Genomic DNA, 16,136 nt, shown 5'->3' with positions numbered 1-16,136 from the left:
TATTTTTTGAGCTATTGCCCTTTGTTAGTTTTCTTATTTCATTTTTGTCCTGGCCATTTTTCCTAAACCATATTGTTTACAAGGCAACACATCTGACTCGCGGAGTTCTAGTTTAAAGAATTATTTGGGGGGAAAAATGCACAGAAAAAAAAAGATAAAAAGTGAAAGTTTTTGTTCAATCTTTATTATAATACAATTACATTGATTTATTTTTATGTTCTATTTTGGTTATTCATTAGAACTGTTGGCAGAAATGTGAAAGCAATTAAATCATTTAAAACATTTAAAAACAAGACTTTTTGGAAAAAAAGTCAATGCACTTATAACTAACTTGAAATGAAGTTGTTATTGTTTTTCCACCATGTTCTTGGAGCAAATTGCTGTCAATATTGTCTACTAAATTGACTGGAAAGTGTAAATGAGCTGTTGATAATGGATTTGAGATTCATCATGGTTTTGTACCCTAGGTCAACTTGTATTGGTTCTTAACTACAGTACATAAATATAAATGAATGATAGCAATTAAAGCCTAAAATCAATATGAAATGCATCATTAGCGGAGAAAATAGTACACAATTGTTGTTATTTGTCGCTGAAGTGAATTCACCCTGATGTAGGATCAATTTTAAATGGACCGATTTATTTCCTCTCCACGTTTATCTATCGTGTTTGGTGCTTGAGTGGGGGTCGTTACAATCTGGTACAAAATCTGTGAAAATTTGATTGGTTGTTGGTAAATCGTGCTTAAAATAGAATTGATACTGCAAAATAAGTTTCATAGTTAAGTAAAAATTTGGTTAGGAAGTATGAAGTTTATAACTTTGACAACAGCTGCAAGGTGAGAATGAAAATTTTTTTTTCCTTCTAAATTTGGCATTTAGATCATAAATTATTTTATGTAACATTATAATGATTCCAGCTTAAAATTGAATTCTTCTAGAATAGCAAGTACAATGTATTATTTCAAAATAAACTAATAAAATTTTATTGATGATACAGTTAAAATTGATAAAATTTTCAAATTCAAATGCATTTTACATGTCTTATTCAAAATTTTACAAAATTTTCAATTTTTGCTAAATCTACATCATGTTACATGTATAATAACAGCATTGAAATTTCCGTAAGAATAAACAAGAAAATGAATAATGTAATGCAATTGAAAAGTTATTTAAGTAATGAAAAATAGAAAGCCAAGAGAAGATTAAAAAAGGGGTTTCTGTTGGAAAAGCTTTGCATACCATATCCTTGTAATTGAAAGATTAATGGAAAGATTTATTTTTTTTTTGAAGTAAATTTGATGAAAATATAGAATTTGATTTAAATGATGAAGTTTTATATATATAAATGCATGGTCAGTTGGTGAGAAATTTGTATATTTTGTAATTGTACAAGGGCATTAACTAGAAAGATTAAATATATTTCAATTTGACCATTGGCAGCAAGTTACTTGTTTAGAAAGGCATTTGGAAATGAATAATACATGTATATGTGAAGAAAAACAGAAAAAGTTAGCCAACTTTATGAAAGTTGTTGATCAAAGTTTTTTTTACCTTCTTAGGTAAAACTTCAAAAAGATATTTAAAATTTTCTGCATTTCATAGGAAATGCATGAAGCATGCTAATTGTTCCATGTTAAAAACAGAGCAGGTGACCATCTAAATATAGAAGGCTGTGTTGAGAGCAAAAGATAGCATTTTGACCAAGATTGATTAGAAGGTGTAAAGTTTTAAGGTGTTGTAAAGATTGATTTCAAACCAGTTTTTCTGTTTATTTACAGAGCTGCATCTATAGCCCAGAGTGCATCAGACAAAAGACCCAAGCTCGTGATCTGGCCAGAGTGGAATGATGTTGATGTTAATGCAGAAAAATGGGTAATTTATTCATCTATTTAATTTATTGTACAAGTTGAGAGCTTGGTGCAGGTATACTGGTACTTGAATAAGAATTCTGAAAAATTTGTGAGAATGAGATGGAAGTGAAATGAAATTATTAGGCAGCGAAATCAAATTGCATTTGAATTTATCTGTGAGAAATATTCTTAATATCTTAAATAATGATGTCACGTGTCTCACATCTTGATAGAAGCAGGTTTATCAAAAATGATCTTTGTGAAGGTGCAACTAAGAATACATTTTAAAAAAAAAATTTAATTACCATTTTGAGAGCTAAATATAATAGTCCAGCAGTGATAATGGTTTTTCTACTGACAAAGTTATAAACTGTTGGCTGTTCAGTTTTTAGCGCCGCTTTTGCAAGAGGTACATGCATCTTTGTGGTTAAGTTTATATCAAGGACAGGTAATTCTGCCAAGCACATGTGCACATTTATGCCCCCATTTCTACTTTGCTTTATAAAACTGTTCAGGAACTAAGAAAAGTGGAGCACTCCACACCTCCGACAGCTCTCGTTTATGATTTAGATAATAATATCCTTTTCTCCTACAAAAGACTGTTCCAAACTCAAAGAAGGACAAGTACATAAAACAATGTCAGTACAATTGATAGACATAAATATGCTGTATGAAAAAGGCATGTGTTAATAGACTTACTCTGGAATTAAGAATATTTAAGGATTTTGCTTATCTGTAGGTAGTACAAACAAACTTTTACAGTTACAGCTTCCAAAATAAGTGCAACAGGTTGAACTTTTGTTATGGGCAGTAAAAAGTTAAAAGTTTGTTTGTACCTACGGATTAACTGGGAAAACCCCACAGATAATGTCTTTTTCTCTCATATCTGACCTCATAATGTCATTTCAACATTCCTTTTTCAACCTTGTGCATGAGCAGTATGTATTTGTACAAATTTGATAGCCTTAAGTCTTTGTTAGTAATTTATGCAAACCAGTTGAAATAACTGTTTAAAAATTTACTTTTTAAAAATTTACTATTACAGGTAATTGAAATCTTGGCCATAGAAAAGCTTGTCTTCTTTACCTTTCAATGATTGATTACTTTTTTTAATCACAAGTGCGAAATGATAAATTACAAAAAAAGAAAGAAATCTTTTTGTTGTGACGATTATGGCAGATTGCCAATTAGCCAGATAAATATCTTTTTGTATTGCTTAAAACTGCATTCAGTGTACCTAGATGAAAATGTTGTTATGCAGTAATTATAAATAGAAATAGAACTGTGCAATAATGATAAATTGTCACTGTTGTGCACTAACTGGTTAACTAGTATTAAATTTAGATTGCACTGGTTAACTAGTATTAAATTTAGAAGGACTTAACCCATTACTGCACTAAGGGGACAAATTATGTAATATACACATGTAGTAAAAATTAAATAGAGGACATGAATGTGTCTCCATCAATACATAAAAAAAACCCTTTAATATCATCAATGGACATGTCCATCTTCCAATTTGGACAAAACCATTCATCAATTTTAGGATGAGCCGGCACTGATCAGATGGGTACAAATATGAAACCCGGCTTGATTATTTACTGAAATACTCATAAAAGATGCTTCTAAACAAAATTGAATTTTGTGGAATAAGTTCTTTATTTTCTCTATTTATAAATACAAATACAATGTATTTGATAGTGTCAATAACTTAAGATGGTGTTATTCTTGAAAACCTCAGCTCTCACCCTTGGTAAGGCAAGAACTGTTGTGTCAGTTTTGTTATTTAATTTACAATGTACTGTTAAAGAATTGTTAACTTACGTTTTCCCTTTTGCATCATGATATTCTTTTATATGTTAGCAGTCGAAAAAAGTTATAGTTTATTTTGAAAAGATATATTACCCCCCACCCCCAGCAAAATCTCTGAAGACAGTCAAATTGCAAAATCCTTGTTAAAAGCTCTTGCACTGAGATTTGAACATATCACTGAACATTTTGTTGCTACAAAAACAAGCCATAGCTTTGGCTTTGACCTTGCATTGTGTGAACTGGCCAAAGGTGAAACCAGGCTCTTTACTTCTGCTATACCATGCACCTGCGCGGGGATGGGAAGGCTGTAATTACAAATGACTGATATGATAGTTAAAGACTGTTGGTTTATAAAATAAACAGCCATTAAATCTTGGTGGCCTAGAGGTTAAGGTTTCTGCATCTCGACCTAGGAATCATAGGTTTGAGCCCAACTAGGGTCACCAGCACTGGTAAGTCCCAAGCGTGTTCTAATATTCCACAAGCCGTCTTCATCATAAATCAAGCGAAAATTAATGACAATTTAAGTAACTTATTCTGAATGACTAAGTTATTTCTCTTTTTTTTTTGCATTTAGGGAGTCAATCAACAGGTATGGCAAAATCACAATAGTGTAATGTTGTGTGAGAAGATTTTTCTTTTTTTTTTTCCACTCCAGAGAAATGTACAAACTATGGGACTATATGCTCTTTTATGCACAAAAAGCTCTGTTTGGTTATGGAAGTCTGAAATTTTGTGTTGTATTTTTTTTTTTTTGTGAATGGAGTCCACTGGTAGAATCTGTGTAGGTAGTCTCACATTTTGCAAGATATTTTTTTTTTTAAGTTGGTAAATGTACATGTAGTGTTAAAAGCATGGAAAAGTTTATGTTGGTTAATGTGGAGATATATCTGATTTTGGTTTGATTTTTTCCTTTGTAAAGTTCATTCTATTGACCTTTAAATTGTAAATTTGTTAAATATTCCATTTTGTTTTGTATCAAACAGTAAATGCAACAAAATATTGAATATATGAAATAAAATTTTTTTCTTCTTGAAATTACAATGAAATGTGTGAATGTTCAGGGCACGTTTAAAATGTTCTACATGAGTATAAAGTTCTTGTTTAAAGAGGCGTCAAGAATTTGTGAAAAATCACCCAATGGCATTGACATACTGGAAACATTTCAACAACTTGCCTCCCTTGTGGTAATCCAGATTCTCTCCCTTGTTGGTTTTACGCTCTCATTTTGCTATATTTAGGACATGGCCCATAAAGGCAAAGAGAAAGACAAAGGGAAGTCACCAGTTGTCTCCCATTCATTTGATGATCCAGAGGGCAAGATTGAGATGCCTCCTGGTATGAGAGTGGACCATTGGAAACGACCACAAGATTATATTACTGAAAAGGTATGTTTTATTCAAATTTATTGTATTATATACTTTTATTACATGCTTTTCGGTGGTTTATAGAAATATATCAGTGATATAAAACTGGTAATTTCACTGTTTGAAACAGTGAAATTACCACTTTGATAATTTCACTGTTTTGAATTTAAGCCCCTTATGTTGTTTCAGTGAAATACCAGCGTGCACAGTACTGGGTACCAACTTCATGACATGACGTCGTAAATGACGTCACGTTGTATTATTATTTGGCGCGCTTTTCATTAAATATTAGGTTTAATGTCTTTTAAAACGTTTCTTTGCATATAATAAAAAGAAAATTTGTTTAGTTTAGTGTAAGATCGAAATATATTTCACCTTGTGAACACCAAAAGTTCATATTTCACTCGTGGCTGCGCCACTCGTGAAATATACCTTTTGGTGCTCACTCGGTGAAATATATTCCGATCTTACACTGAACTAAACAAATATCCTCTATATAAATAAAATAATCATGAAATAATATGCATATTTTCATTTTCAGTATGATTGTTAACAATTTATTTTTCACTGCAGTAAAATATGTTTTTTTGTATCTTTCACTGGTGTCATGCTGGACTGCTTTCTTCTAAATTCAGCAAATACACAAAATTAAAGAAGTCTTTGGAATCGTAAGGCCAAAAAAAGAAAAAAAAGAAAGAAAGAAAAAGATTGAAAAGTTTATAATGAACAGAAAATTCATTTTTTTATGTTAATACAGGATTTATTTTCATCAATTGATATGAAAATAAATATTTCATAAGTGGTGGTATAGACATATGGTAGTAAATGCTGCAAAGTCAATCTCTAATCACACATAACATGCAAATTATAACTGGAGTCTTGAATCTTTTTATATTTCTTAAAATCTTAGGACATGTTATTCAAGTTTTATTTTCTTGAAATATTTTGGCTCATCTGGTGGCATGCAGCTTTAATGCCTTTTTATGAGAAGTAGAGTAAATATATATTTAATTGTATGTGAGTAATGTATGTATGTCTTTATTTCAGACTCCGGTAGTGATAGATCCTGATGGAATGTCCTCATTCAATCTTATAACCAACAATGAACATCTCCATGAAAGTGAGGTATGTAATACCAAAAATTATATTATATTATATTGAGCACTGCATGTTTGTAACATAGATTTTCATTGGACAGTTGTGATGTTTATAATTCCTGTGTTCACTGCTATGGTAGCTTTATCCATCAGTTTCAAGGTTAATCTATGAAGGCGCCATCTGTGCAATATGTTATAAAGAATTTGACAAGCTATACCTAATGTCTATAAATACATGTATATTAAACTGGTTTACCAAAGATATTTGTTTGTTCCAGAAAATGAATTTATTATGAACTAATTGAAAAAGTGCAAAAAAAAAATAATAATATTGTTCAAAATTTTGTCTTTATGATTGTGTTTAAAAAAAGAAACAAGAGTGTTACAATTATTTAAAGTTCATTGTTTAAAAAGACATACAAACTTATTAGATTTTAAAATAAAGTCTTTAACATTTTTATTTCAGCTGATGAGATATATTATCAGTCAGATAATGGCATTATGGGAAATCTGTGCGGTGAAGAATCCCCCGCAGGATCAAATGCCAGCCGACCCAGGTGTTCCATATGAGGAGGTGTCTCATACATGGAAACCATGGGAACATATATACACAATGAATAAAGTGCAGAAGGGGCCACATATTCCACCATACAATCCATACGGCAAATATGCTGTCAGACTATACTGGATGGTAACTTGATTGTTTTTTTTGTTTGTTTTTTAAAAAATATTTCGAGGTTATAGTATATGTGGAGCCTCTATGGTCGAGTGGTTAAAGTCCCTGATTTCAAATCACTTGCCCCTTACCATTGTGGGTTCAAATCCTGTAAGGATCATTGAAATCTTTCATGTGAGGAAGCTATCCAGGTAGCTTACGGAAAGTTGGTGGCTCTACATAGGTGGCTGCTTATGTGTGAAATAATGCTTAGAGGGGCATTTGATGTCTTCCTTTGCCAGTTAAGCTGAAAAGTATGATGTTCACAGTGTCAGTGTTTTTAAAGTTAACAAAACAATATACATAAGATCATGATCACTCTTTTCCAATATGATATAACTGTTTGATTTATCTTTTTTATCTTATTTCACAATTGTGGAATAGATACTTTCTCAGATCACGTAAAATGGAAATGTTATGACAGTTTTGCATTACACTCTAAAAAGTCTTCAGTAGTATATTTTATATGTTCACATGCTGATGTTTAAATTGACAGGGTTGTTGGAGGAAGATAATAGTTGACGATACTTTGCCATTTGATGAAAATGATCGTCTTATGTTGCCATGTACCACAATGCAGAATGAAGTCTGGCCAATGCTGTTGACTAAAGCCCTCATCAAGGTGGCTGCTCTAGAGTAAGTTTAGTGTCATATTTGAGTGGTTTAGCCTTTACCTTGCTGGAACTGATAGTGATAAGATTTTGCCACCAGTATCAAGCCAGGCCAGCGTGTACTTCCGTGCAGTCGGACTAGGCTCTATACTGTCAGCTTACTATAAATATTAACTTGATATCCCCTGAATTGATTAAGGACAGTTCTAGAAATGGAGGCTGGACAAGTCCATTTTAAGAAATTCAGTACGTTATGGGTTAGAATATGCAGGGTCAGAAAAATCTGGTTTTGAGTTACATGCTCATTTTATCTGAAGCATTTCTTTACTCCTTGGTAAAAATTTTTATGAAGTGAAGTTTGAAATGATGTCTAGAAATAGCTTTGAAACTTCAGCGGTATATTTTATGTGATCAAATGCTAATGTTTTGAATTAATAGGTTGACTTGTACTTAAGTGATTTCAATTAAAGTACATTTTTTTGTGTTAATGTCATGAGTTTAAATAGACTTTTTCTTATTTCACTTCAATTTTTAAGAAACCCTCTTACTGCATAACTATATACTGAGAATAGTTGACTGCAAAAGTATTACAGACAACTTCAGTTGTGTTAGATAGAACTAATATTGGTTCTACACATGTAATTGTTTGTTATTTCTTGATTTTTAGTTCTTGATTGTAATTTCATCTTGTATGTTAAGAAATTACCCTAATTTAAATGCTATTTGTTGTATTTTATATCAGTTATACCGGAGGTAACCCTAGCTGTGAGTTTGGAGATGTGAGCATAGTAAGCTGCCTGACTGGTTGGCTACCTGAAGCTATACCACTACAGTAAGTTATATAAGTTTTAGGTTTGAATCTCTAGTTGGCTATGAGTTATTATAACATTCCTTAATATAACAGCTAGATGTGTTCTAGCTTTCGGTAGTATTCCAAAATGATAACGTAAAAGTTAGAAACCACTGTAAAGCTGTGTCAAATTCAGGTTGATTTTTAACATTGATAACCTTCTATGCTCATTTTGACATGACAAAGTAATCAGTTTTAAGTAGATTTTTTTACATTAATGAAATGGTTTTATTGACATTTTTATAATTAGATAAAGTTTTGCTTCAATTGGATGATGCAGAGTGGGTGCTTTATGAAGCTTTAATTAGAAAGAGTGATAACTTATCAACTAGAAATGTCTAATATCTCGCTAAAATACTTGAATAAGATATGGATTTAGCATTACATTTCATGACGTTGATATATTAATATTTTAATTGATATGCAATACAAAATTTAATCAGATATCTTTTTTTGTGAAACTTGTGCATAAATCATGAGATGTTGTTCAATTTAAGTTTTCTTTGCTTCAAATATAAATTATATTTTCATTTTTAAAATGATTTAATGTTACGTATGTTATGTTTCAAAAAAATATTTGTATTGCATTTTTTTCTTTTACAAGACTAGAGAGTCACTTATAATAACTTACTTGAGCTGAATAAATGGCATGCTACTAATTCACTTACATGTATAAGTTTTTATTATTGATATCATTTGGCGTTTTTTTCTTCTTCAACTAACTAACCATTCTTATTTTATATGATATTATTATCTTAACCAAACTGTCAGTAATGGAAAAAAACTTTAACAAGGTATTAAGACATTGTTTGAAGCAAGATCAAAAATGTCTTTGAGCAAACTTGAGATTTTTTTAAATGAATACCTCAGTGTGTCTGCTTAAATATATTATTAATTCTTTTTATAAAATTCTTAAAAATAATTGCATGTTTTTTTTTTCAAATATATCTTCAAAAATTAAATATTGCAATAATTTACAAGCATAGTATTTTGTGAAACCTAGGATTTCAAGTAATAGTTTTAATGATGAAAATATTTCCCCTTTCACATGAGTTTATTTCCCAATCACATTTCCTGTATATTGACATTTGTGCAGGGGTTTTCTCCTGGATGATCAGGGTACTAACCAATCAAAACTACATCTGAAGAAGCCCACCTCAGGTCGGGCCTCCCCATTGGTCACTGCAGGCCAAGTACTCGATAAGTTCATCTCATTGAGTAATCAGCCGAGTCGCGAGAACTCGGCCATCAAACCACGTAAAAAGATCGGAGTTAATGATGACCTCAGGCAAGGAGAGCTGCTGTGACTGTTTTTGTTTATGTTTTATGTTTGAATAGAGAAATTCAACCTTTTGTCAGATCAGAGTGATGTTAACAACTTTAACTTCGAAAATTAGTATCAGATTATATTCACCGCCTTAACTATGCAGGGCCGACAAAATCTGATTTTGACCAACTTGTCTGTTTTTATCTGAAGCATTTATTATCTTGTCTGTATGATATTTATATTTTAAAGTCTTGAAAATTTTCACTTGTCCGTATAGGCTATAAAATTTTTAATTTTGAAATCCCCATAATAGACTTACTCTGCAATTAAGAAGATTTGGGGTTTTTCATTGCTAGTCCAGGGGTACAAACAAACTTTTACAGTTGCAGATTTGAAAAAAAGCGCAAGAGGTTGACTAATCTATTGTGACGGATAGTTCACCATGAAGCTATAACAAAAGTTTGTTTGTACCAGGGGATTACAAAACTAGTAGTTCTATAAAAAGTTTTTTTATAAAGTTGTTCACATCACTCTGGATTTTTAATTGCATGTTTACATTTTGATTACATAGAATGATTTCTGTTGCTTCGGTTTTCTGGGCTGTGTATTTAACCTTTTTTGCTGCAACAGTGCTTTTGTTGTTCTTAGTGTTTTTTTTTTAATCTTTGCTTTCTAAACTATGTTTTATGTTGTAGATTTTTTTTAATGCATTTTGGTCTGATTTATAGACAAATACTTAACAAAAAAGAAGTGCTGACAAAAATGAATCTTTTGGTGAAACTATCACTAGGCCTTCATTCTCTATATCTATATGCTATGAATGTACAAATGGGTAGCTTGTAAAGTAAATTAAGTGAACTTTACTCTCCATTCCTTTCCCTAGTTCCAATGTTATCTGCTTATGTACCTGTAGATTGTGTTATGACCCAATTATTTCATACCAATTTTTTTAAAAATTTGGTATAAATATGGGGCATAACAACTGTGTTAGCAGTTATGTAGCTCTTTTTTGTTCTTGTACAGTGCATTTATATAGAAATATTTATGTTTGTACGATATATATTCGGGTTATCTTTCCTGTAATGGCAACCCAGAAAGAAAGCATATAATTGACCGACCCATTTTCCCATCCATACATGTGCCTATCTATGTCTCTCAACAGTTCCATATTGTTGCATTATGGCATTATGTTAACATGTCTTAGTAATGGGTTTTCCCCAGAAAATATCTGTGCATGGTATAAACAAGAGCTTGTATTTTTATCCCGGTCAAGTAAATATTCTCTAATGCATGTTTGTGTTTGGCAAAAGATTAGGCAGAGTTGCAGAACTTTATATATATTGTTTTTATATGAACTGCAGAATGTGCTTCATTCCCTTGCAATTAATGAAGTCAAATAGTCAATAATAAATATTGGTCTAGCCCAAGAAACCAGATATTCGCTTTGCACGTTAGAGTATTAAAGTTTTATAAAGTTATTCCCACCTCGTCTTAATGTTATACACCATTTGCCTGACTTAAACTGTTGCCTCCAGTGGAGAATTTTAATATCACTTGTGGGGAAAGTAAGTTTTTACTGGTGCAGAATCAGGAAAACTTCTTGGTAACTAATTGCAGGTTTCTGAATAAGAAACTACTAAGCCTAAGCCAAGAATACCACAAATAATAATGATTTTGCAGTAGTTTTGAAATTCGCTCCTTATTTCCATGAAAACTCTTTTAGTCTCATACTTTACTTTGCACTTTTATCGTCAATTTTTTGTTTATATGTGTTTAGATTGGAAATGGTTATTGTTTTTGTCAAGTTTGTATATTTAAGTTACATGAGTGTCTAAAAATAACTTTGGATACAATGGCCTATTTAAATGTACATGTATTGCTTTATTATATACTGCATGGTGATGGAAAATTTATGTTTTAACATGCATTGTGTCTTATTATGCTATTATCGTTAACAAACTTTTCACTTCTGTTTCATAGAATGATAACTTCAGTTTCTTTTGTTATAAGGGCAATTTTTCGTATTATTTCTGCATGCCCATTTTCTTCTCGTTTTTCTGGTGGTAAATTCTCTTTTGCAAAACTGCTTATATTTTAGATTTATTTGTGAATTTGTGATGTTTTATTATTATATTTTTTTGATTCCAAATATATAAAAGAGAAAAAGGATGTGAACTTATAAGTTTATTTCTATGTATAATGAAGATAGATAATTGTGGATTTATTCTAGGTACGGACATATAAGTGAAGTTTGGGAGTTGTTACGAGGGGTATTGCCCGAGTTTAAGCTTCCATTACAAGAATGGCAGAAAGCCTTGCTGGAGGAGGAGAAAGCCAAGAGGGATGAAACCGCTTCAGTGGTTAGTGATTTTAGATTTTTGTATGTCATGAGTTTGAAAGCAAAAAATGAGAAAGTTATAATTGTGGTGCAGATATATTTAAGAGACACTCTACAGATTATTACTTGGTATTTCAGAGACTTAATCTGTTTGTCTGTTTGACATTCATTTGACTCTTGCTAAACAATTTAGAAAAAAAATATATATACAGCTTTGTAATACATAGTATAGTAATAAAAAAAACCCAAAAAAAAACAAAAAAACCCCCAACAAAGCAACAGTTAATAATGCTTTTACTCATGTGTCACACCATACAAGCAATTGTTAATCTTTTAACCTGCATGAAGGACTTGCCCAGTACTGTATCTGGAACAGTCCTGTTAGCCAACAGTATATGTATAGTCATGCTAGGCTGCATTTATGCACAGACTGGCCTGGCTCTATACTGCTAGCATAAGGTATACTATAGTATACTTGCATTATCACTGAGATCCTTCAAAGTGTTAAATGTGACATCATTTATTGTACAGGATGGGACAAAAGAAGAGAAGTCAGATAAAGATTCTGCCAGTAAAGATGGCAAAGTGGAGAAACCCGATGGTAAACCGGCGGGAAAAGATGGTGGCAAGGAGAAAGGAGCAAAAGATGCCAAGGAAAAAGGTAATACAATCAAATTTTCAGTAGTGTATTATAATGAAAGAAATTTTTGAGGTCTCAATTAGTGATCATCATGAGATTTTATTTAAGTTATAAGATTCGATTATATGTTGTGTGAAGAAGTTGCAGGTCACTTGTGGAGAAATTGGTTTTACTGGTTAGTTATCCAGGAATGCTGGCCAAAAATGTGTTAAAATCAGTGTAAAAAGAAAACAAACAAAAAAACTTCACTGATTTATATAATAGAATCTATGGAATTATTTTCTTAAAAAAATCTCACCACAACATGGGTGAAATATTTCATTTTCTTTTACTTAGGGTACTGAAATGAAAATGTTGTTTATTCAATGATTTCACAATCGGCACTACTTTTTTCAGGTGATGAGCTGTCTAATAGGCTAAAACTATTATTCAAACATTATAAAACTAAAGTTTGAGCATTTTAAAGAAAAACAATTGTTTGGTTGTGAGGCATTATGTAACTTTAATGTATCATTTTTATATACAAAACCAAGCAATGTGTGATCATTGACTTTTTTATCTTTCAGAAAAAGGGAAAGATGGGAAAGACAAAAAGGGAGATAAGGACAAGGACAAAAAAGGAGAGAGTGAGTTATCTTCTTGATTATCTTTATAAATAATGACTGGGAGGTTTGTTTGCTGTGCTACTAAATGGATTTGATATGAATATAACTAAACAGAATTTCCCCTTTAGAATCTAAAAAAAAAAACTTTCTATAAAAAAAAATAAGATTTTGATACTCTCTTTAAAAAACCATTTCTCAAGAAATTATTTTTGATTGTTTAGGTTTTTTTCTTCTTTTGATAGGTGAATTTATAGTATATTTATAAATGAGCCGCGTCACGACAAAACCAACATAGTGGGTTTGCGACCAGCATGGATCCAGACCAGCCTGCGCATCCGCACAGTCTGATCAGGATCCATGCTGTTCGCTTACAAACCCTATAACAAGTAGAGAAACTGATAGCGAACAGCATGGATCCTGATCAGACTGCACAGATGCGCAGGCTGGTCTGGATCCATGCTGGTCGCAAAACCAATATGTTGGTTTTGTCGTGCCGGGGCTCAAATGATGTGTATCAAATTTAGCATGGTAAGGATGAATGGTTTAGCCGTGTCGACTATAAATAAGTTTGAATCTCTTCAAAGAAGTGAAATCTTGGTCAGGTCAACCTTACAGGCTGTCATTATTGTCAGTATTCTAGCGTATGACTGTAAATAACATTAATCTATGTTGCTGTCAAGAAAAAAGTGAAAACAATGATGATGACATTAAGCTTAAACTATTTTTTTAACTATCCAAATGTCTCTACTGTAGTTTCAACTGTCTGCAGTAATATGAAATTTTTCTTGAATCAAAAACAAAAAAAAGAAACAAAAACCTTACTATTTCTTCTTTACTTTAACTCCAGAACTATTTTTTTCTCTTAGACAATCATTTTTGCTTCCTCCTAGGTGTATGAATATTTTATTATTTTAGCAATATAAGTCTTTAAAAAAAATATGATATATGGTTACAAATATTGTTGCTTTGTTTCATATGTTATCCAAATCTTCAGCATGAAACTGTTGTAACTAATGGAATTTGATATTGATATTTTCATGTTTCACCCTTTCCCTGCTGAAATTGAAAGTGATTAGCCCTTTTCACCAGTATAGAGCCAGGCCAGCCTGCACATTCAAGAAGTCTGACCAAGCGATATGCTATTGGTAGCTTAATTTTTGTGGTGTAATATGGAAATCCCTTGAAATTTAAAATGGACTGATCCAAATTCAAAGCAGGGCTAATCCATTACACAAATTCAGCAGGTACAGGTTGAACCATTAACGTGTTTCTCTGTATTTCTCTTGAAATAAAAGTAGCGCTATATTTACCTAATGTTGTTGCAGACTTAGACTTTGGCTCTAAACGAGGTCAGAGTCGACTTGGCTCTAGTCGTAAGGCCATAGGCAGTCGACTTGATGTTGATAATGGTAAGAAAAAAAAACAACAAATGCACCATAGTATCGCATTGTGCGCTTCCTATGCATGGTAATGCGCTTAATGGTCGAAAAATGAAGATTCGTGCATTTTTTAAGCAAATTTTTTTTTCCCAGTGGTAAATTTTTTTTCATAAGTAAAAGCACAATGTTAAAATGTCCTTGTGTTTAATTATTGATACATATCTATACTGTATGCATTAATAATAATAAACGGAAATCATTATTGAATTACAAAAGAAAAAATATTCTGAACAAAAGTTTTTTATTTTAAAAGTTTGATAGCATGCAGCATCTTATCTGCATGTATTGTACCCTTATTTTGATAAAGATCAAACATTGAAAGACAGAATGATACCTTCTTTTATGACAAGAAAACAATAAAGTAAGCACCCCCTACTCCCCCTTGAATATAAAAAATTACATTTTGGATGATAAGTGTTATAGTGTTGTTGTTGCATAATGTGTAAGTGGCCAGTAAACTGTCTGATTATTGTAATATGATCAAGTGTTGGTGTGTTGTTGTAAAAAATAAAACTTTTGATGTTTTATGTCGTAATATTATTTGAGGGGATATCTGCATGGAAACCTATATGGAAAGAAATTTAGAAACTTACCATGTTAGAATTAGTTATCGAACCATAAAGGGAGTTTAATATCTGTACAATGATAAGACGAGTTTTCAGGGCAGAATGAAAAGTTGACATCAACGTCAGTTTAAATCCTCCAATTTTTTTACCTGTGTTTAAATTTAAGGAAAGGTGTGTCAGTAATTTTCTGATACACAAAAATAAGGGAATAGTCTTTTAATTGATGGTGACCTAATTTTGCAGGAGAGAAGCGCGGTGCCAGTAGTCGGTTAAGCAATCGTACGTTTGCGTCAACCGATACTTTTGGTATGTAAATAAATGTAGAGAGGTTTGCGCTGAAAAGTTATATATCATATGGTGTATTCATATATATATATCCTCTTCACTTTGATGCTATTTTTCTTTCTTTAGATTCTTCACAATTCTTTAGGGTATATAAATTCTTTGGGTTATTTAGTGAGTTAGACTTACAAAAAGCATAATTTTTATGCAAAGTTATTTTTCTTTGGGTTTCTTTCAGTTTTTAAGGATTCAAAATAATTTTTTTTATGGTAATGGTGACATGTTGATACAGTCCCTAGTTTTTCTTTGCATATTAATAAAAATCTTACTAAAACAATTAGGTGTATATTTTAGAATTTTAAATAATAACTACAGCGCAGTTTTAAGTCAAGAAATAAATTGGCAATATAGAACAATTCCAAAAGTATTTACGTTGATGCTGTTTGTTTCAATTTTTATGTTCTTGTTGGAATTATGTTAATTTATTGTGTTAAATGGTTATATGTTAAGAAATAAATACATTTTAACATGTTTTCTAGTAAAATTCTGATATTTTTCACTTTACTGAAAAAAAAATACAGATGAAAATTTGAAAGAAAAGCATACTGATCATAGATAGTTTAAAATTTGAGTAGAAGACAATCAGTGTCCTAAATGTAAATAAAAGTGAAACACAAAATGATTTTTCAACATCG

At 31.4% G+C, this 16,136-nt stretch overlaps 1 protein-coding gene across 45 annotated transcripts in view; it reads left to right on the top strand.

Annotated features, from left to right (window-relative positions):
- Positions 1–16,136, top strand: part of LOC132747680 (androglobin-like) — a 145,201-nt gene that overhangs the window by 72,064 nt on the left and 57,001 nt on the right. For 29 of the 45 annotated variants that reach the window (XM_060737155.1, XM_060737157.1, XM_060737145.1 and 26 more), the window contains 12 exons: positions 1,781–1,874; positions 4,242–4,256; positions 4,906–5,052; positions 6,079–6,156; positions 6,595–6,819; positions 7,340–7,479; positions 8,197–8,286; positions 9,401–9,592; positions 11,802–11,931; positions 12,441–12,570; positions 13,116–13,175; positions 14,480–14,563. In XM_060737155.1, coding sequence (XP_060593138.1) covers positions 1,781–1,874; positions 4,242–4,256; positions 4,906–5,052; positions 6,079–6,156; positions 6,595–6,819; positions 7,340–7,479; positions 8,197–8,286; positions 9,401–9,592; positions 11,802–11,931; positions 12,441–12,570; positions 13,116–13,175; positions 14,480–14,563 — 1,385 coding nt within the window. Of the gene's footprint in view, positions 1–1,780; positions 1,875–4,241; positions 4,257–4,905; positions 5,053–6,078; positions 6,157–6,594; positions 6,820–7,339; positions 7,480–8,196; positions 8,287–9,400; positions 9,593–11,801; positions 11,932–12,440; positions 12,571–13,115; positions 13,176–14,479; positions 14,564–15,402; positions 15,466–16,136 lie in introns of all 45 variants that reach the window. The other 16 variants (XM_060737156.1, XM_060737160.1, XM_060737124.1 and 13 more) reach the window with 7 other exon arrangements.

The sequence above is a fragment of the Ruditapes philippinarum genome, unplaced genomic scaffold (assembly GCF_026571515.1).
Source record: "Ruditapes philippinarum isolate M1 unplaced genomic scaffold, ASM2657151v2 ctg111_1_1_1_1, whole genome shotgun sequence".
NCBI classification, from domain to species: Eukaryota; Metazoa; Mollusca; class Bivalvia; order Venerida; family Veneridae; genus Ruditapes; species Ruditapes philippinarum.
The sequence above is the reverse complement of the archived record's forward strand: the minus strand, read 5'-3'. Positions and strand labels throughout refer to the sequence as shown.